Raw genomic sequence first — 21,897 nt, 5'->3', positions numbered from 1 at the left:
AACATAACTTGTAAGAAAATGCACAGGTCTGTGAGCAATCTACTGCATTAGCATAGTAGTAGTAATGGTAACGTTACTTAATACGGTGAGCTACTACTACTGAGAGTCAATTATAGCAGTAATCAGAATGGTTGAAAGAGCACAATTTGGTTAAGAATTTCACGAATATAAAGGTAAGAGACGCTCAGAGCAAAGAAAGTGTTAAATATTCAAGGTGGCATGGAGGGTTACGCTGTTTCAAACTGAAGTGTGCGGGATGGGGACATTGTCATTGAGAAGAAAAGTAACAACAACAAACATCATGCAATTAACATTCGTCACAAGTGACAGCGCAGCTTTCACAAGCTAAATTGAAAAACCGTTGAACTGTTAAATTAAAAGTGACAACACGACAGTCAGGAAGGACAGTCACACGAGACAGCGAGAGAAAGATCGAAGGACAAAAAAGACAGCAGAGAGACGGGAAGGGACGCAGACACACTCACACACACACACACACACACACACACACACACACACACACACAAATGTGAAATGATTGCTTAAATTAGCCACTGATAAGTCTCGAAATGATACAAATCTGGAAAAGAAGACAAACATTTAAAGAAGAAAGAACTGATCAGAAGCATCATTGTGAATCAAATAACATTCAAAATGCATTATACCTTTACCTCTTTGTCAAAATATGGGGATTGGGGGAGGGAGGGAGGGAGGGGAGGAGGAAATGACAACACAGGACATCAGGGTAGGTGGAATACTATAACAACATGGAGAATATTGTTATATTATTCCACCCACCTTAATGCTGAGCCTTTGGGGGTCGCCACGCCATAGCCCTTAGAGTCCAGATTGCCGCCCACTTTCATGGTGTCGCAGGGCTTCCTCTGCTCAATGTATTCATTCATGGTGGATTCGAGAAGAAAGGCAAATTTGCCCTTCGACTTTCGTACCCGTGCCACCCCGTCGGGTGTGGTCTTGGCAAAGACGGAGGGCTCGGCCGATTTCATGTACGACCACATTTTTTCGTACACTGCTATTTTTGAACGCTGTGCAAAGGAGACAAGAAAACAGAAATACGGCTGTGTATAGTTATTCATGAAGTGCACAAAGATTTCATTTACACGTCTTATGTAACTTAAAGGGGTCATCTGATGCCCATTTTCCACAGGCTAATATGATTCTTTAGGGTCTTAATGAAAAGTCTGTAACATAGTTTGGTTAAAATTTCTCAATGGTAATGTAAAAAAACACCTGTCAAAAACAGCTCTGTTCACAGCGAGCCGTTTTGCAGCATTTTACTTTAAATGTTAATGAGCTCTGCTGACCACGCCCCTCTCTTCCAAGCCGCTCTCTGAGGGACTGTTTACTTTAACTGCATTCATTGTGAAACTTTCTAATTAGCAAATTATTAGTAAAGGCGATTTGTAAAGATTCATTAAAAAACCTTATATTCACTTCTTCTGCAGGTGAAGCTGGATCTCAAATGATTTCCGCGAACATAGACGCATTTATGTAGATTGGGGGCACATTCCCTTCAAAAACAAAAGTTATCCACTGCGTCTTCAGATGTTAGGAGTAAATGATGACTGCTATGTTCATCATTACTTACGACTTTTAATTTTTTCATTCGATTAGGGGACATTTTTGTCTATTTGTGGTCGTTATTTTATACATTTGCTTAGTGATGTGAGTCAATGGGGGCTGATGTATGTTAATAAGGGATTGTAGTCTGTGCTGAAACGCTACTGTCAATCAAACTATCATGGGAGGGGCCTGTCTATGTGCAGCTTGGTTTGAGAAAGGGTAAATGATTTAACGAGATAAAAAAAAAGAAAAACACTGGTTGGATTTTTATCATTATAGGGTGGTTGTGTACACACACTGCCAACACACATTTCAGTTCAAACTACTTGTAAAAGTGAATTTAGCATCCGATGACCGCTTTAAAGATATATAATAAACACCAAAATGATACAGAATTACATACATCATGTATTTAGTTCACAATAAGACTGCAGAGTATGTAATACACCAAGTAGTAGATTAATTCTACCACTGTTCAATGCTTTAATCACCAGGGTTGCTCATCCTCATGGATAAGACAAGCATCATGCACTACTCTTAAAAGTAATACATTATGATATTGCACTATTTAATAATAATAATAAAAAAAAAAAAACTTGTTACTCAAAAGTTTTGTCACCTGGGCTGGGTTTGCTTATTTATTTTTAACAATAAACCCCAAAGTTATATTTTTTGGCAACTGTAAAGGCCCTTTCACACCAAAAGTGAAATTAATACATTGGGGACAGGAGAGGTGTCAGTGAAAAAGTGGGAAAACAAAGTAACCTGTGTTACTTCTTTGAAAAGGTAACACATATTTATTTTGTAAATTTATAAGTAATGTGTTACTTTACTAGTTACTTAAAAAAAATCTGATTATGTAGCTCGTGTTAATTGTAATGCGTTACCCACAACATTGTTGATCACATTCAGTAGTTTCTGTCTGTCAGCAACAGGAAGATGTTTCGTAGGTCCATAAACTGCGAACCAGTATAAGTTTGTCATTAGTCTGGTATGCTAACCTATAACAAATTAAATTTGCAATTGTGTGAATGTGAAAAAGCAAAACCAAAATACTTTGCATTCACAATGCATGCTATCCACCCTTCCTGTATACCGAAGCCTCATCTGACTCATACCAGAATACTGTTTTATATTTCCAGTCTCTGGCGTTTCTAGTCAAATTAGCATATTTTTCTAGCTGTTAATGTAATGTTAAACCTATTAAAATGGCTTGATAATGTATTAAAAATGGCTTGTGTCGCAATGACAGTCTTTAGCTAGCGCCCCAGCTGTCAAAGTTTAATGAGTGGGTATTTGACTACAGTTTACTACTGTGAAAACAAGTGGGTATCATTATCCTACATACAGCAAAAAAAATAAAAAAAATAAATAAAAAATAAAAAAATAAAATTGCGAACAACTTCATGGAATCTAAAACTGACCAAATGTCTCCCTGAGGCTGACAGAAACATATGTTTACTTTTATATTTGATTTATACTAACTAACACTTTCTGCCAGCCATAACTGATTATGCTCACTTACTAGTCCACTCTTTTTTTCTGAAACAAACTGTCAGTTATATTTAAATAAGTAGTTTAGGATGGAGCCAAAAACCTCCTGGTCAGTGCTCTGCTATGCAATACAGCTGCCGAACCCATTCCCCCTTTCCTGATCTCTGGGCTATCCTATCCAATGAAGACATAAAGAGTCAAAAATATAACTTAAAAAAGTAGTTTAGTAGCAATCATACAGAGGTGTCTGTTTTTAAAGTAGTAGAGTTTCAATTAGTCAGTGCTGAATTGAAGGTGCAAAAACTGCATAATTATTTAATGCATCAAGGGTAACATAAATAATGACAGCATATGTCAACTGCATCAGCAAAAAAGTCACAGCAGTTTGCTTCCAGAACACCAAGAGGAACAGATGGACACTTTATAGGACTGTCGCTAAATGACACAATAATAGAGCCTTAAAAATCACCAAAGAACCAAAGAAGTTTATGGCAGGGCTGTTATTCAGAAAGCACTTGTGTTCAGACAGGAGGAAACACACATCTGGTGAATGGAGAATTAAACCTGGCAGCTGAAAGAAAATTGTCCAGTGGCATTTCTTACATCTGGGCTGGTTTATGTTTGAATGAAGTCAAAGGAGGCTTTCAGCCGTGTTGTATCTGTTGGTAACTGTCAGATGTGATTGGGGATGTGTAAAATTATCACGGGAGTCATTATATCAAGTGATTGTTGTGTGTGATCATATACCAGCTGAAGAACATGAGGCTGTTTTTACTGCTGCACTGTATATTGCATGCTTATTCCCTCATGATATTCCCATATTCCCCCAAACACACATCTACAATATATAATAAAGAATAAGATGGCATTTTTCATCATTAGGTATAATCACTGAACTCTTATGGGATGTTCTGGAGCTAAAGTAGAAACCTTTTTTTTCTGGGGGGAAAAATGCAATGGACAGCAGAATTAGAATATATATCTTATATCAACTCATGTCACAGGGTTGCATGGCTGACGAATGCGTTCAACACTACAATTTTAGAAAAGGGTATAAAAGATCCAAATTATGACATATCTTGGCTGTCACACTTATGGGACGTTCAAATTTACAGACATTTTGGTAAACTTTCATGCTGCTTATTTCATATACCATAAGGGACACTAATTTGTAAGCAAGCATCTTCAGTTATTTGTATTAGTTCTGTACAAAACAGATTATTTGAAATTTAGTATATCTAAAGCATTCAGAAGAAACATGAATCAAATTCAGGTCATAGCCGGGAACTCCAATAACATGAAAATATAGTGGGTTTTTGTCATATAGTCGTGTTAACTGTGAATCAAGATGACAACTAAACACAAAGCCCACAGCGTCCACATTACTGTTTCTATTAATAATGGATACATCACTATCCGTAATTAAAATGCTATCAAGTGAAACTGCATGAATAGCGGTTTTACTGCATCAAGGTCGATAAACAACTCCATTAACATTAACATACTTCAAAAAATGTTATATATGGTGCTACTGACAGAGAATAGCTGACCATTCAATATTTAGATCCAGATCCTATCAATAATAACACATTTTACTATTAACACAATAAATATTGCATGAGTAGGATATCAATAGTGGTCATCTATGAAACATTTATGAAGACCATGCTTCACTCATTGTGAGTTCAAAGTCGAGTCAAAGATGTCAAAAAGACGATTTTCATATTAATGCATGACAAAACTATTGCTGCATCCCAACCCTCTACTCTAATAGTATTCAAGATGATAATTAGTGCTTCTTAATTCATAGTACACTGAAAATAGTGTGTCAAAGGTGCTGGGATGTGTCCCAAAACTGTCTTCCTACTCAGAAGTATATATTGTCCCATGGGTGTTACCTAAGTTGAAGATAAGTACCTTATCTTTTTTTTTTTTTTTTTTTTTTACATTTACCACAGAAGTACCATTGTATTCATTGATGTTCCTTGAGTACACCTCAGCATATTTTTTAAAAGAGTACTTATTATGATAATAATGTACTTTATAATATACTAGTACGAACCAAATGTAATGTTTTCAGGCACTTGCATGTTATTTGAAATTAAATGAAAATGTATTATACAGTTTACATTTATATGAAATGAGAATAGTTGAACTAAAGTAACTAACTGCACTAAGTAGGTTTTAAGTACACCTTTATATATAATTTCATAATTCTGTTGTCTTTGAAATATGGTTAATGTGTATTGTATTTAAATATATTTGTTATTACACATTACACAAATTTCACCTTTATTTGTAGTTACACACAGCAACATATATATTTAGTATATTTCCTTTGAAATAATATATTTTTAAATATATTTATGCTAATATGAAATACACTACAGTTCAATTTAAACTCAAGTACATGTGCTTTAGTATTGTATGCAAGTCAAGACATCAGTCATGAAAAGTCATGAAAGTGTGCTCTCTTTATTTCAAGTGGCCTTTTATTTAAAAATATCTATCTATCTATCTATCTATCTATCTATCTATCTATCTATCTATCTATCTATATCTATCTATCTATCTATCTATCTATCTATCTATCTATCTATCTATCTATCTATCTATTTTTTTTTAAGATTTTAAGTACAAGTGTGCATTCAATATGATTAAGAGCACTTATTTTTCACAAGGAGTACCTTGAAGGACCATATAAATACCAAGGCTAATAAATATAGTGATCACCCTGGTTCACTATACATCAAAGTCCCCACATATTAGCAGTTTTGTACCATGATAAAATGCTTCGCACATGATACAAACTAACATCACATGGTATACCCAAACCCTACTTCCTCAAATATAATAGGAAGCATTTAAACCTTCCTTCGAGGCAAGACAATCCTACAATACCAATTTGGGTCAAAAGAGAGTTGTTGCTCTGAAACCGTCTTCATTCTACTTCAATATGTCACTTCAACTATTGAAGATGTGTGAATAACAACTGAGATAGAGGAGTAGAGACAGGGCGACTGCGAGAGTGACGTGAAGTGGAAAGCTTAACCGTTTTCTCCTCCCTTTAGTTTTGTAAAGCATTACCGGAGCCTACATTGTACCGAGCTAGGGGTCATATCATTCGGCTCGCAAAATGAAAGTGTCACTGCACCGCAGACGTGCAGCCTGGCAAATAAACTTCACATTAGAGTTGCTTCGAATGGGAAAGAAAGTGTTTACCGCTGCTCTTGCTCTACGAGGCCATGAGAGGTTGAGGAGCAATGTTTCTGAAAAGTGTTAGCTCACGTTCGAGAAGACAGGTAGATTTTTAGAGAGCAGAATTAAACAGCTCTCAGCGTGACGACACAAGCTGCTGCGCCGTCTCTGTGCTTGACTGCTGTACACGGGACACAAATCTGCTGCTAAAGTCTGTTGTCACACATGCCACTGATGTGAGAAAATGCTCAACAGTTTAAGGATCTTTTTTAATATCTTCACTGCATATTTTGCATGTCTATTTAATCAAACACATCTGACTCTGGTCATCAGCTCATTAGTAGAGACTCCAAGACCTCAAATGTCCTGTCCAAAGGAGACAAGCAAAATTTGCGGTGGTCGGGAATCCAGCGTTGTGGTCTGGAACGGCTGCTTTAGAGATGAAAAAAAAGTTTCCTACTGAAAAGGTATCAATTTATTCATTCAAAAAGAAATAAATATTGTCTTCAAAAATGGTGATGTGTTACATGTCTAAAGCTTATGAAGTAGTGCAAACTGTTTCAGATGACTGAGTTTGATTTGGTGAACCAGTTCAAAAGAACCAGACATCACTCCAGATCGTTTTCCTGAGGCTCTGGATCACAGGTAATAGTGTTGTGAATAATGATCAGTTTCCTGCACAGACCGATCGTTTCACTTCACAAGACATCAATATATCACCAGGAGCCACGGGTATTTATTTAGTGTTGCCTGTATATGCTTTTTTGACTCTCAAAGTGATGGCAGCTGCTGACATTTTATGAATCACCAAGGACCGCATTTTCCGCTAAAACATTTCTTTACTATTCTACTCAAGAAAAAAAAAAAAAAAAAAAAAAAAGTCCCCTACGTCTTAGATGGCCTGAGGGTGAGAATATTAATAGCAAATCTTCATTTTGGGGTATCCCTTTAATCTAAACAAGATATTTTGGACAACATTTTAGCGCCCTCTTCAGCTATTAATGAAATCTGAAGAAAACAGATAATTAGAGTATGTTAGATTTTGGAATCATTGCAAACAGTCCTCACCTGACTCTAAAACAGCTCTTTGATCCAACATGTCCTCCAACCAATATGCCCGCGTAGGTCGTTTGTCCAAATCCCTGAAATATGACCCATCAGATCACATTAAACAATTGCGCCCCTATCAGCAACAGAACACTTTCATATTAATGCTTTGTACTCTTTTATCTGCAGCTTAGTTTGGGTTTCGTATAGCTCAGTTGGTAGAGCATCACGTTATATGACAATATGCAATCATGTGATCATGGGTTTAATCCCAGAGAACACAAGTGCTCATAAAATGTATATGCAATGTAAATCATGATTTTGCATGATTTCTGTGAGGGTAGGTTTAGGGGCGGGGTTAGGTGTGGTCATTCGTACAAATTCATATGAATTAGCCACCTAGTAAAATATATACAAATTGCTGTGAGATCGGGTTGGACCATGTAAAAAGTCTACAAACTGCATTTAAATAAACACACATTTTGATTGGTAATGACAGTCATTCGTCATTTCATGACGACAGAAGCAACACAACACTGTCATTATTTTTACACCCTCTAGAGGGCACTAAACTTTAAAATGTAAATATAGGTCGAAATAAGGTGCTTGCACAAACGATCTATAGGGTCGTTTTTTGTTGGAGGACAGTCTGCTTTGAACGGTGCATTAATCGATATACAGTATAGCTGTATGTCCTGAGTAACTATATTCCACACATTGCAGGCTGCTTTCATCAGCCTCTCTCCTCATATCTCTGTCCTCGCCACAGAGCTTATTATGGTGCTGTTCACATCCACCTCATATCAGCCGCACCATCTCACTCTCCACTAAAGCTTTACTTCTGAATCATTCACTTTCCAGACGGAACATATTTCTCCTTACTGCCCGTTGCTTTTCTGCAGTAGCCTATACTGCTTGAGTTGTTACTCACCGGGAAGCTTTACTCGGAGTACAGCACTTCCAAAAAGTATGTGTGAATGTCATTGCATTAGATAACAATCTATCAAAAAAGCATTTGCTTGGGATTATTTTTTTCAAAAACTCTCAACTGTCAGACATATCAGCCTGTGCTTCCCTAGAGTTTTTGCCCGGAGGTCCTGAAAGTTCAATCCGTGAGGTGCTTTTAATTTCCCGGTCAGGCATACTGTTCTGTATAATGTATAAGGTTTAGTGCCTCTGTCCTGTGAAAGTGTTTTCATGCTTTGGGGAAACATGCTGGATGCAGCTTGCAGAATTATTCATGATATATAGGTTTGGATTAGAAATAATGTATGTGCTGTGAGACTTTCAACATTCCACATTCATTTAGCATTCAATTGTTGCAACACGTATAAAAGTTTAAAGTATATGAAAGGAAACACCGCGCTCTGGAATGGACAGACCACACGGAAAGGTCAGGCTACAGACTGTTGTATTTTTTTAATGTGCCCAGCGGGCAGCTAGAGCGGTTTTAGACTCACCAGCTCTGGCAAACACATGAACAAATCTGAACAAGCCAGCTCTGACCAGACTCAACCTGATAATAACTCACGCCCGTTGAAAATGAAGAGGCAGAGGTGAAAATGAAAAATATAAGCAGAGGCAAATGCAGACACAGAGATGGTGTTGACTAAACACCCTCATACGCAATATTGCACATCCTAAAGGAATGCTACAGAGAATCTGCCTGCTGCCATCTGACCAATTTATTTATTTATTTATTTATGAATGCAGTAATAAAGTACTTATAAATCATTTGCAAACTATTAGTTTGTAAATCATAGTTTATACATTGTGAATACATAAATAGGTTACATGCAAACAGTGAGTTCTTTATTCATTCTCACTGTACTTCACAAATTTGTATTGTTTAATTGTAATTCACAATGTTTTATTGCTCATTCTTTATTATCCTTTGTTTTTTCCCCTTGTATCCTAACTGATGTGTTCTTACAGCTAGATCTCATGAGTATTTATATGTATTTGTCATAAAGTGTGGTTTGACCACACGTACAATTACTTACATTGGCATAGAAATGAAAAAAATGCAATATTAATGTATCTGACTGCATGTAAAACATACAGGTCCTTCTCAAAAAATTAGCATATTGTGATAAAAGTTCATTATTTTCCATAATGTAATGATAAAAATTAAACTTTCATATATTTTAGATTCATTGCACACCAACTGAAATATTTCAGGTCTTTTATTGTTTTAATACTGATGATTTTGGCATACAGCTCATGAAAACCCAAAATTCCTATCTCAAAAAATTAGCATATTTCATCCGACCAATAAAAGAAAGTGTTTTTAATACAAAAAAAAAGTCAACCTTCAAATAATTATGTTCAGTTGTGCACTCAATACTTGGTCGGGAATCCTTTTTGCAGAAATGACTGCTTCAATGCGGCGTGGCATGGAGGCAATCAGCCTGTGGCACTGCTGAGGTGTTATGGAGGCCCAGGATGCTTCGATAGCGGCCTTAAGCTCATCCAGAGTGTTGGGTCTTGCGTCTCTCAACTTTCTCTTCACAATATCCCACAGATTCTCTATGGGGTTCAGGTCAGGAGAGTTGGCAGGCCAATTGAGCACAGTAATACCATGGTCAGTAAACCATTTACCAGTGGTTTTGGCACTGTGAGCAGGTGCCAGGTCGTGCTGAAAAACGAAATCTTCATCTCCATAAAGCTTTTCAGCAGATGGAAGCATGAAGTGCTCCAAAATCTCCTGATAGCTAGCTGCATTGACCCTGCCCTTGATAAAACACAGTGGAGCCAACACCAGCAGCTGACATGGCACCCCAGACCATCTCTGACTGTGGGTACTTGACACTGGACTTCAGGCATTTTGGCATTTCCTTCTCCCCAGTCTTCCTCCAGACTCTGGCACCTTGATTTCCGAATGACATGCAAAATTTGCTTTCATCCGAAAAAAGTACTTTGGACCACTGAGCAACAGTCCAGTGCTGCTTCTCTGTAGCCCAGGTCAGGCGATTCTGCCGCTGTTTCTGGTTCAAAAGCACACGCCTGTGCACGGTGGCTCTGGATGTTTCTACTCCAGACTCAGTCCACTGCTTCCGCAGGTCCCCCAAGGTCTGGAATCGGTCCTTCTCCACAATCTTCCTCAGGGTCCGGTCACCTCTTCTCATTTTTTGCCACACTTTTTCCTTCCCACAGACTTCCCACTGAGGTGCCTTGATACAGCACTCTGGGAACAGCCTATTCGTTCAGAAATTTCTTTCTGTGTCTTACCCTCTCGCTTGAGGGTGTCAGTGATGGCCTTCTGGACAGCAGTCAGGTCGGCAGTCTTACCCATGATTGCGGTTTTGAGTAATGAACCAGGCTGGGAGTTTTTAAAAGCCTCAGGAATCTTTTGCAGGTGTTTAGAGTTAATTAGTTGATTCAGATGATTAGGTTAATAGCTCGTTTAGAGAACCTTTTCATGATATGCAAATTTTTTGAGAATTTTGGGTTTTCATGAGCTGTATGCCAAAATCATCAGTATTAAAACAATAAAAAGACCTGAAATATTTCAGTTGGTGTGCAATGAATCTAAAATATATGAAAGTTTAATTTTTATCATTACATTATGGAAAATAATGAACTTTTATCACAATATGCTAATTTTTTGAGAAGGACCTGTATATCATTTATGTATGAACAATGTATTAGTTAATATTTTAGAAACATTTACTGTTAATTATTCTACAGTTAAAGTTTAATAAAGGTAGGTTTAAAGCACTTAATGGCAATATAGTACTCTTCGTGACCTAATCTAAAGTGACAACTAGTTATTCCTAAACATGTTTAACAACTCCTCTATTAATGATATAAAGTAGGTAACTTAAGTTAACGCTTTACATGTGAGCTAATTAAACAACAATAATGTATTAATTACAGATAATCAATGAAGGTCTCACTATTTGTATACAGTCTATTAAAGGAGCAGCTCACTTCCAGAATAAACACTTCCTGAAAATTTACTCACCCCCATGTCATCCAAGATGTTCATGTCTTTCTTTCTTCATTCGAAAAGAAATCAAGTTTTTGAGGAAATCATTCCAGGATTTTTCTACACACAGTGGACTTCAGTGGTGGCCAACAAGCTGAAGGTCCGAATTGCAGTTTCTATGAGCTTCAAAGAGCCTCACATGATCTCAGCAAATTAATAAGAGTCTTGTCTAGTGAAATCGGTCATTTTCTAAAAACACAAAACAAAACAAAACACACACACACACACACACACACACACACACACACACACACACACACACACACACACACATATATATATATATGGTGAGCGTGATTTCACCGAGTGCAACATGTTCCTGGATCAGCATCCTTGTTGATCCTGGAACAACATTCCAATCAACAATCAGAATTGAGATATAACTGTTCAGAAAATATCTGTTTTAGGCTTACAATCAGGATTAGGTGCTTCTACACCCTTGTACATCAGTTATCATTTCACACTGATTTTAGGAATAAATTATGGGTAGGGTTAGGTTTAGGGGTAGGGATTGGGTTAAGTCTATATTTTTGGACAGTAATGTTGATCCAGGATCATCAAAAGATGTCTTCTTTAGAAAGGTCACAAGTGGTTAGTATTTCATCTGTGCATTTTGGTTCAAAATGGTAGGATGGGGGAGAAAAACTCCATTTTCTCTTCCCACTACAAAATTGTCCGCCATCGTTTTATCTTTTTTTTGTAAGGAGTGTTAGAATTTCTTTGCTCATTTGCTTTGTAAACACTGGATCAATATTTCCGTCAATGTCACGTATGCGTGATTACGTAATGCTTGACGTTGAGCATTTGTGGTTAAAAAGTATATAAATGTGTATTTTTCTTACATAATGACCGTTCGTTTCACTAGATAAGACCCTTATTCCTCGGCTGGGAATGTGTAGAGCTCTTTGAAGTTGCATTGAAACTGCAATTTGGACCTTCAACCTGCTGAGGTCCACTTCAATGGGGGTGAGTAAATTATCAGGGAATTTTCATTCTGAAGTGAACTACTTTAATATATTAACAACTATAACTGATAAGCTGTATACTTATTATAAAGTACTACCAAGTTTTTGTTTCTCTCAACTGTAATGCAGTGCCAAAAATGTCTCGGCAGTATACTTCTTTGTCGGTGTGCCCTTAGAAAATCAATGATCTAAAAACCTAAATTAATAGCGTGTGACAAAGAGTCATCTCTTTCGCACAGTTTGTTCATCAGATGAAACCAGAGTGGAAGAGTAGTAGTACTGCACCTGTATTACACACGTAAATAGCTACTGTAGTCAACAAAGGCTGGAGTTGTGTGCATAAGAATGCCTGCAGCGGTTAATGCGGTGAACTGCAGGCATCGAGTGAGTTAGAGAATCAGCTGCTGTTCTTTACGTGAGAAACAGATGTAAGCACCTTGAGAAGATATTGATCAAGGATTACATCTTATCCACCATCACATAACACCACCTGCACTCTTTCAATAAAACTGTTTGAGTTTCAGAGGAGAACAAATATATATCAGTGTCAGACAAATCATCTCCATTGTCAGTAGGACAAATTGAATGACACTTGGCTGTTTGAGATTTTAACAAACTCTCCTTTGCTCTAAAACCTGTCAGTGAAGAATAGCATTTTAACAATATCACCCAGCTGATTGCTCAGTGCAGGAATAACCTGAGCCAGCTCTCTCAATCATTACAGATTCCTCAGGGCCAGAGGAACAGTGATAGTTTTAAATATTTTAAAAAAAGATTTTATGCACAATATCTCCTTTTTAATAAATATAATATTTCATCTCTTCAAGGAGACAGTTCTCTGTAAAATCTGACTGGAATGTCCTTTTTCCCCCCATAAGATAAACCTGTATAAACAGGTTAAAGGTAACAAAAACATAATTTCTGTACTAGGAGCGATGATAAGTTGATAAGTTATTTGTTTGGTTTAGGTATGAGGTAGGATTAAGGAATCTAAAATATGGTCATGCAGAATAAGGCATTAATATGTGCTGTAGAAGTACTAATAAACAGTTAATATGCTAGTAATATGCATTTTAATAAGAAACTAGTTAACAGTGAGAACTGGTCCTTAAAATGATGTGTATATGTAGTACATATCATAATAAATCTAATTCCACAATCAATTCAAAATATTGACCGAATAATGCACTGCACTGCATCAATAGATTTTACATTTCTAGGATTTATAATATATTTCAGTACGTTTGTTAATACTGATACAATGTGCAGTTGGCTCTCTTAGTGCAAAGCCAAAAATACATTATAGACTAACAACTTTGAAAAATTTATTTCTAAATGTTATGTAAACCAAGCAAATAAATTAATTAAATATATGCATATTTGGGAAGGAAATAATAAACTTGGGGTTTGTGTCAAAGATGATGACATATGTCTCGCTCCATGTTGTGGATGATTTGAAACATCCAGCTGTTCTCTGTCGTATGGCTCTAATTAAACTGGAATGTGTTTCCTGAAAACAGATCTAAAATAGAGCTTGAATCTCCATTAATCAGGATTTTTTTTTTCCTGTCAAACCTCAAAGCTTTTAATTAAAAGTCCCTTGGAATAGCAGTTCACACATGTCATTGGAAATCTGAAAGCTGTAGAGTGTAACTAGGACACTCATTATATGGAATATCTGAGATCCCCAAACCCCTCGGTTGTCGACTTGCAAACCTTTAATGACATCAAACACATGCCGCCATGCAAACCTGCAGCTGACAGGGCAGTAAACATACCTCCTAATGGCTGTGTGTGTATTACAGAAACATGCAGATAGCTCATTTCAACCCTAATTGCAATGTCAGTCCCGTTTTCTCATGTATGTATTGCTTGCTTTATTCTAAATATCTTTCAAGTGCACTATTTGACCCTCTGGGCTGCTTTTCATCATGCACAATTTGCAAATCCAGGTAAAGCAACTAATTAAGTTTTTTAAGCTGACCTCTATGGCCATATGCGGGATTTGATTAGGCTACAGGGACGCCTGTCTGCCTTTGCCTCCCTTCACTCTGACAGCTCAGGCTAACTCGAGGTTGTTCACAGCACCTACAGCAATCATCTCCATTGACTTAATGACTGCTTCATCAAAAAAGGCTGTATAGCACAGACCTGACTGACTGTTTCAGCTAAAAGAGAGGAATTTCTCTAACAAGCAGTTGTGGGTATGGAGCGATTGCAGCTCTTGGCAGAGCTAATATTTCTTTTTGTTTGTTCTCCAACAACAAGCTCCAAGTGGCCTCCCTGCTGTAATGAATTCCCATGCTGATCCAGGCTTAACTGGTGAAGGTGGTTGCCTAAAGAAGTACTGCAAGCTACACTAGTAAAGAAACTTAGAAATCAAAGCGCCAGCATCCAAAATGGAACATGGACGAACATCAGTTAATCAAATAACAAATGGCATGCACCATTTTCCTGAGCATTTTAAAGTTATAAAGGTGATTTTACAACCCAGATTCACTAAAAAAAAAACATGCTTGTGCTGACATTTCTACAAAACGTTTCTTGCACATTTTGTGACACTTTCAAGTGAAGTCACCTTTATTTATGTAGCAAACACTGTACAGCTTTACTTTAATAAACAGGGCAAACATATTGAAAGATGCAAGCAAAGGTCATTTCTGCTTTAAAAAAAAACAAGAGTCTCATTGTTCAACAGTATGTGGTAGTAAAATTGCTTTCAGTTTCATCCAAAACAGAACAATGTTAAAGTTAGAAAGTAATGTTAACAAAAGCAAATGTGAGAAAGAAGCACATTTCCTGAAGCAGCCATGCCACTTTAGATTGTTTCTACAACTCTTTAAGCTCTTTTATACATAGAAGTGCAATTCTGCACCAGGTGCAAGTTACAAAGCTGTAATTTAAAGCTATACAAAAGCTATAAAGTTGGTATTTTGCTGCCTCTCATACAGCTTCTCCATTTGTTGGCCATTCAAAAGTTCATCTCCTTTGCAATTATCATAAAAAATTAAAATATGTTATTCATTAATATTATACGAAGAAGTGTAAAAAGTGAGTTTTTGAGAGCTCTTAAAAGTGTGATAATGGCTTGTACTTTCCCTGTCTGCTGCTGTTGAGGGAGTCACCAGTAGAGCAGCTGCACTGAGATAAACAGCAGTGTGGAGCTGTAGCATTGCTACAATCATCTTGCTTTTTAGTAGTAATTCATTTGGAAAGTACCATTGGCAAACACTACATTTCTCTGGCAATATTTCAACAATTATGTTTTATGTAGAACTTTTACATATGTAGAAATTTGTTCACTCTCGCTGATTTGTTTGAAGTGTTTTCTCACAGCATAAAACAGTAACAAGATCCAAATGAGTGTTGGATGAAACAAATACTGACCCGCAATCAACTAAAATCAAAGCCTGCAAATCTACCCGGTCATCTCTCAGCAATGAAGAAGGTCTTTAAGTTCAACACCTGCATGTTCAACTTGTTTATGACTCTTCAGTTGAACTCTTGACCATGTGAATCATATTTTCCAACAGAAAAAGTATCAAAACACTAATAGTACATCTAAGCACATAAACTCCCCATTAAATCTATTATTATTATTATTTTTTGGCTTTTAGTATGAATGTTAGTCTTAAAGTAAGCTAGTGTGCACCAAAACAATGACATGATTCACATTTGGAATGGTCTCTCTACCACCAATGAGGATCAACAATTTTGATGATCTCATTCTGCACATCAGATTTTCTGTCCAATCAAATGCTTTCTAGAATCTGAAGCATCATGCCCCTTACACTGTAAAAGACACTAAAGTTGCGGCTGAAATTGGTTACTTGTTTGCATATTTCTTATATTCTATATGGCAAATGGCACATAGTGCACTATGTAGGGGATAGGGAGCAATTTGGACATGCACACTTTCCTTGGGGATGAATGAAGTCTGATTTCACAGTGCACTCCAGAATTATGTCAACACTGAATAATTAGGGACCTCAGTGGCACTAAAAATAAATATTTTGTTTGTAAATTGTACTTACGCTATGTGTCTTTGAATAATTGTCATTTGGTTTATTTTATCAAATGCTATGACATTTAGAAATGTTAAATGTGGACTAAGTGGACTAAGGACCACTGTACTGCAAAACAAACACATAAATAATAATTAAATGATATAAATGTTTGATAAAGACTGAGGCACTGCAAACAGCTGTGGGAACCTTTCTTCTCTGAGTTCTTTGTGATTACTGAAAATGAAAAACGCAACAGCAACAAGTCTAACTAAAGGACAGATTCTGACTTGAAAGCTTGCACAGCCATTGAAGCTTGATGCATTTGAATTCAGCTGATTTCAACTGAAGATCAATGCAGAAATGTTACTCTCTCAAGCGGTAGGAGACTCACCCTAAAGAACTCTTTGGTTGATCCTGAGTCCAAGGTTCCGTATGCGATCTCTGTTTGTTTGGCTAGATCTTCAGCGCTCTCTATGGGAGAGACCATCCTCTCCACTGTGAGGAAAGCAGCCAGGTTAGCCGTGTAGGACGAGATTATGATGAGGGTGAAGAACCACCAGACGCCTCCCACTATTCTGCCCGATAAGGACCTGATGCACAAACACACACATACTGGCATTCAGGCTTGAATACGTTAAATCTGCCGTATCAAATAATCAGGCACTGTTTTTTTTTTGTTTACCCACTTAAACACATGACTAGCATCCTGAGCTTCCATTTAGCCACACTGTCAAAGCAATTTTCGCCAATATTCACCCTTATATATTGAGTTAGTGTCTCATTTCTGATCTTGCAGAAGTTTGAGTCACATTAGCTCAAAGCTTATTTTCCAGCTGTGCATTTATTGACTGTTGCCTAGACAATATATTAGCATAATCAAATAACATATGGGATCAATGATTGTATTATTTCCTCTAAAGTGTTTTTGCCTTGGGCTGAATGTAAGGCGGGTTACCCTTCTGTAGACTACGTGCTCTTTCAACCATGCGGGTTGTCGAATATATGTACAGAGTGCAAATAACAAGTAGAAACTCTTATGGGCTTACATAATATAATTATTGAATTTTAGATTTACATGGGTTTTTAATAACATGGACCCATCTGAAATATATCTAATCTAAATATGATCTCATGAATAACTGTAACGAGAGTTATATATTATATAATACTTCATTGTTACACCTTTAGAAAGTATAATACATCAAACCTTCAAATATTGTAATGCATTTTAATTTAGCTTTTATTAAAAGATATAATGCATTACAATTATGAATACCTTTATAATGCATTATAAATAAAGGCTTTAAGTAAGAAGTAACCAAATTATTTATTGATATATGATAAATTGATATATGATATGATAAATGAACATATGATCCTTTAATTTTATTGTATTATTATTCTTTTTTGGTGCAGCAGAGTCATTTTTATTGAATACACAATTGACAGCCAGCACAGGGGAATATGAGGGATTCATATTGCAAAAAATGATCTATGACAGCGAGCCGCACAATGGAGTCATTATTAATCAACTTCCTGCTGTTAAATGGAGGAACAATGAGAATAATCATACATCTCCGTCACAGATGCCTACAAAGTGCTGCAGCAGGACTTCTCAAACAATAAATGAATCAGGTAAATGAGAAATACATAAAAAGAGCAAAATGAGAATATGTTGCTCAGCTAATCCTTTACAAAAGAACAAATTAAAACTAGAGCTGTGTCGGCATTATCTTTCAAACGTGAAAAACTGGAATTACCTTTAAGACCAGAGCTGTAATGTATTTAATGTGCTTGTCAGCAGTACTGGGTAGATTTACTTACAAATTGTAGCCCATTACTGATTCCAAATTACATGCCAAAAATTGTAGTTAGTAACAAAATCCATTACATTACACATTTCAGGTAATATAATTAGACTACTTTTTGATTACTTTTGACCTAACCGTTTTATCACATTGATTTAAATACGATAATCTTATCATACTACCAAATCATAAAATAATATTGCAATTAAAATTAATATTTTTTTAAATTCTAACATCAAAACAAATCACTTAATAAAAAACATGGAATATTATACCTGTTTACCTGTATGTCATGTGACCATGTGAAAAATATGTAATCAATAAAAGTGATTACAATTGCAATATAATCTAAATAAGTACTTAATTTTTGGATCCCGATTATGTAATCCAGATTACAAGTAATCAGTTTCTTTGCTACCCAGCACTGCTTGACTGTAACGTTTCATGCAAAAACATACAATGAGTGAATTCACATATATACTCTACAGCCTTTTTCATTGATGGATGTGAAAATCACAGATTATAATCTGGCTTGATGCCATACTGAAAATCTGAGATGGTTTCCATTTATATCTGGGACTATAGGACTACAGTGTATTTAAACCAGTGATAAATTTTCACAGATGCATGCAAACCCACATATGGACTCCACTTTTACAGCACTGCATTTTGAGGCACCAACCTTGGTGAGATATCACAGCCCTGCTGCATGAAGGCCCCTAGAGAGAACCACAGGCTGTTAAAAATCCCAAAGTCATTAGGCGGGTCTGGAGGGGTCTGGGGGTCTTTGGCTTCATCAGTCTCATCCAGGTGCCACTCGTAGGGACTGAAGCGGCTCACGAGGAACAGCACCACGCTGACGCCGATGTAGGCGAAAACGATACACATCCAGATCTCATATGCCAGAGGGTCCAGAAATGAGAACACACCCGGCTTGGATTTCTGAGGTTTCTTGATCATAATGGAGATACCCAAACTCATGAAGGGCTTCGAAAAGTCAATGACTTCCTCTCGCACTAGTGTGATTGTTAACGGTGCAACGGCTATATCTGCTCTCTGGAAATGGGGACATGAACAAAACATGTTAGTGTTGAACAAGCACCGGTACAATAAACATGCACTGCTATAAGGATTAACAGCAAGGTTTTTGTACATCACAAAGACGGTTTGGCAGGTTTAGTTGCAAATTTACTTTAAGCTCTCAGGGTCTTCATGATAACATTTTTTGAATATTGAACTTTTTTTTTTAAATTATTCATCAAAATGGTTTGAAACATTATTTTTGTGAAGATTGCTATATGAACAAAATATAACATAATTTGAAAAGGAAAAATGGGCTTACAGTCAGAAATGACCACCATAGTAAATAAACGAAGAAAAAAAAAACTCTCTCTATATAGTATATAGGGCTATTAGTGCCATATGGGCATCTAGTGGTAATATTGTATGATTTTCTTTTTATCTCCAGTCAGATGCCACTAGTCTGCCTTCCATGAATTGGATTTTAAATACAATTTCTCTATGTTTCTAAAACTTAAATACTGTATTAAAAATATTAAATATTTGTAAATAATATATCATAACATTTATATATATATTTAATATTATATAATATTTATATAACATTTTATATATAAAACAACTATGTATAATTTAGAAGTATATATTTTCCAGTACCATGAAAATTTTCACAGCTCTTTTTTTTTTTTTTTTTCCCAGTGTAGGCAGAAAAATATCTTGTTATGCATTAATGACAGCAATTTGTAGAGGCAGGGCCATAAAGATATGTTATGTCACTACTCTCATGCTAACTCATTTTATGGGTATACTTTTTATACAGTGCAATACTGTAAGCACAGTTTGTACAAATGATTTCAGTTCAGTTCTAAATTATTTTCTGTAGGTAATCAAATGCTGCCCATGAAGCATTTTTTAGCCTGGAACTTTCTATTCCCATTTGGACGAATCAATCATATCAATTCGTCACGGAAAATTACATCTAGCGCTCAAAAGGGGGTCATTTAGTGTTTTCTCAGGCCTTGGTGTGGGGAAGGAAGCCAGAAAAAGGACATTCACAGAGACAGGACTTTCACCGCCTCAGAGAAGCACATGCAAGGCATAACAGAAAAGGCTTTTTGTCCGTGTAGCGCAGAAGTGACAGCTGAGCGTTCGCTTGACTAGATAGCAAGAGTCTTGCTAATTTCTGTGACCCCTACACCGCTGTATCAGGCAACAAACAGAGCGTAATCGCAACGAGCAGGAGACTTTGTTGGAAAATCTTTTTTGAATGCTTCCCTTCTCATGCTTCACATAATGTTGCTGTGGGAACTGCAGATATGAGGCACAGCCGCTTCCTACTTCCCATAATCCTCAGAGGCACTCTAGCATGAGCGTATAATAAAAAGGCAGTGAAAGATTTTATCTCACATGTGTCCTCAGCCAGGAGGACATTAGTTATGCAATCAGGAAGTGTAAGGTCACGGCAACTCTGCAGGTGAACGCTGGTTATAATAAAAGCCTCTACAAATATTAATATCCTTTTATCTTGTGGTTGTAGTGAATGGAACTCCGGTGTACTGTCTCAATAAATCATATAATCATTTGCATATAAATAGCTAATTAAGAGTCTACCAGAAGTGATTTATCAGCGAGGAAGAGATACGCCTCAAAACTCTCAGCGTCTCCTGCACGCTAGATAAATAATTGCATGTGATCTTTTTAGCTCTGAAATTAGCTACGTATTGCACAAATGCGCACAGGTAAAATCCAATTGATAAGAAATGCTGTTGATAAACTGTGAAAAGAAAAAAAGTGAGATTAAGTAACATTGCCACTTAGATGTCATTTAGAAGAATCCCAAAGGAATCCAGTTCACGTTTTTATCTGCTTCTGGCTAGTAGCGAAAAACAAATCCATGGAAACCTTAGCGTTTCTACAATATAAAAGCAGAGGAATTCACTGTCATTGTTTAGACAGAGCTGTCGCTACTGTCTGTAAACTTCAACAGATGACAGAGGTGGATCATATGATTATAATATGATTACATGATTACAGTATCAATCAGTGTAATTTTGAAAGTGTAGCTTCCTGAGATACAAGCTACTCATAATTTAAAGTCAAGCTACACTTTTGAACACGGTGAGCTATTAAGAAAATGCTACATTGGTACTATTTAAGTGGGCATTAAAATAAATAAATAAATAAACTACAACTATCAGATTCTAGCTTTTTTCAATGAGAGAAATCTCTTTGTGGCAGAATTACTGAGGATCTCAGATAGGGTGACAGTGTTAAACTTCAACACAAAATTAGTAATAAAAACATGCTAAATAGCAAAGAACAGCATTTAACTAAATATTAGACTATAAACAAGATGACTTACATTGTTGTAATGACTTTAAACAAATAAAATCAAAAAATATATTTATCAGAAGGTCAAACGTGGCTCAGAAATGTCTGTCTTTACTATCTGCCCACTATTACGTTCAATGGTTCAATGATGGTGTGCTTCTTCTTCTTTTTATCTCCACATGCACTCCCCCCACCCCCATTTTGAGAATAATTTGAGTATAATTTCCAACGTTAGCACAACAAAACCAGCCAATCTCTCTGGCTGATGGTAAGGAAATTGAACAGATGAGGTAGCCTAACCCTCATGCATTTTGTATATGGTCTTCCTTCTTGAATGTCGGCTCGGGGAATTGGAAGTGATTTCACTGGGTTTTCCTCCATTTATAGCAGGGGAGCGCTTTGACAAATGCAAAAATGGCGGGTTGCCTGGGTGCACTGTGAAAAGTGCCTTT

At 36.5% G+C, this 21,897-nt stretch overlaps 1 protein-coding gene across 1 annotated transcript in view; it reads right to left on the bottom strand.

Annotated features, from left to right (window-relative positions):
• Positions 1-21,897, bottom strand: part of LOC109102015 (glutamate receptor 3-like) — a 118,241-nt gene that overhangs the window by 9,212 nt on the left and 87,132 nt on the right. Inside the window, 3 exon segments of the mRNA XM_042737827.1 lie at positions 799-1,046; positions 16,678-16,876; positions 18,777-19,150. Coding sequence (XP_042593761.1) covers positions 799-1,046; positions 16,678-16,876; positions 18,777-19,150 — 821 coding nt within the window.

Source organism: Cyprinus carpio, chromosome B14 (genome assembly GCF_018340385.1).
Source record: "Cyprinus carpio isolate SPL01 chromosome B14, ASM1834038v1, whole genome shotgun sequence".
Classification (NCBI taxonomy): Eukaryota; Metazoa; Chordata; class Actinopteri; order Cypriniformes; family Cyprinidae; genus Cyprinus; species Cyprinus carpio.
The sequence above is the reverse complement of the archived record's forward strand: the minus strand, read 5'-3'. Positions and strand labels throughout refer to the sequence as shown.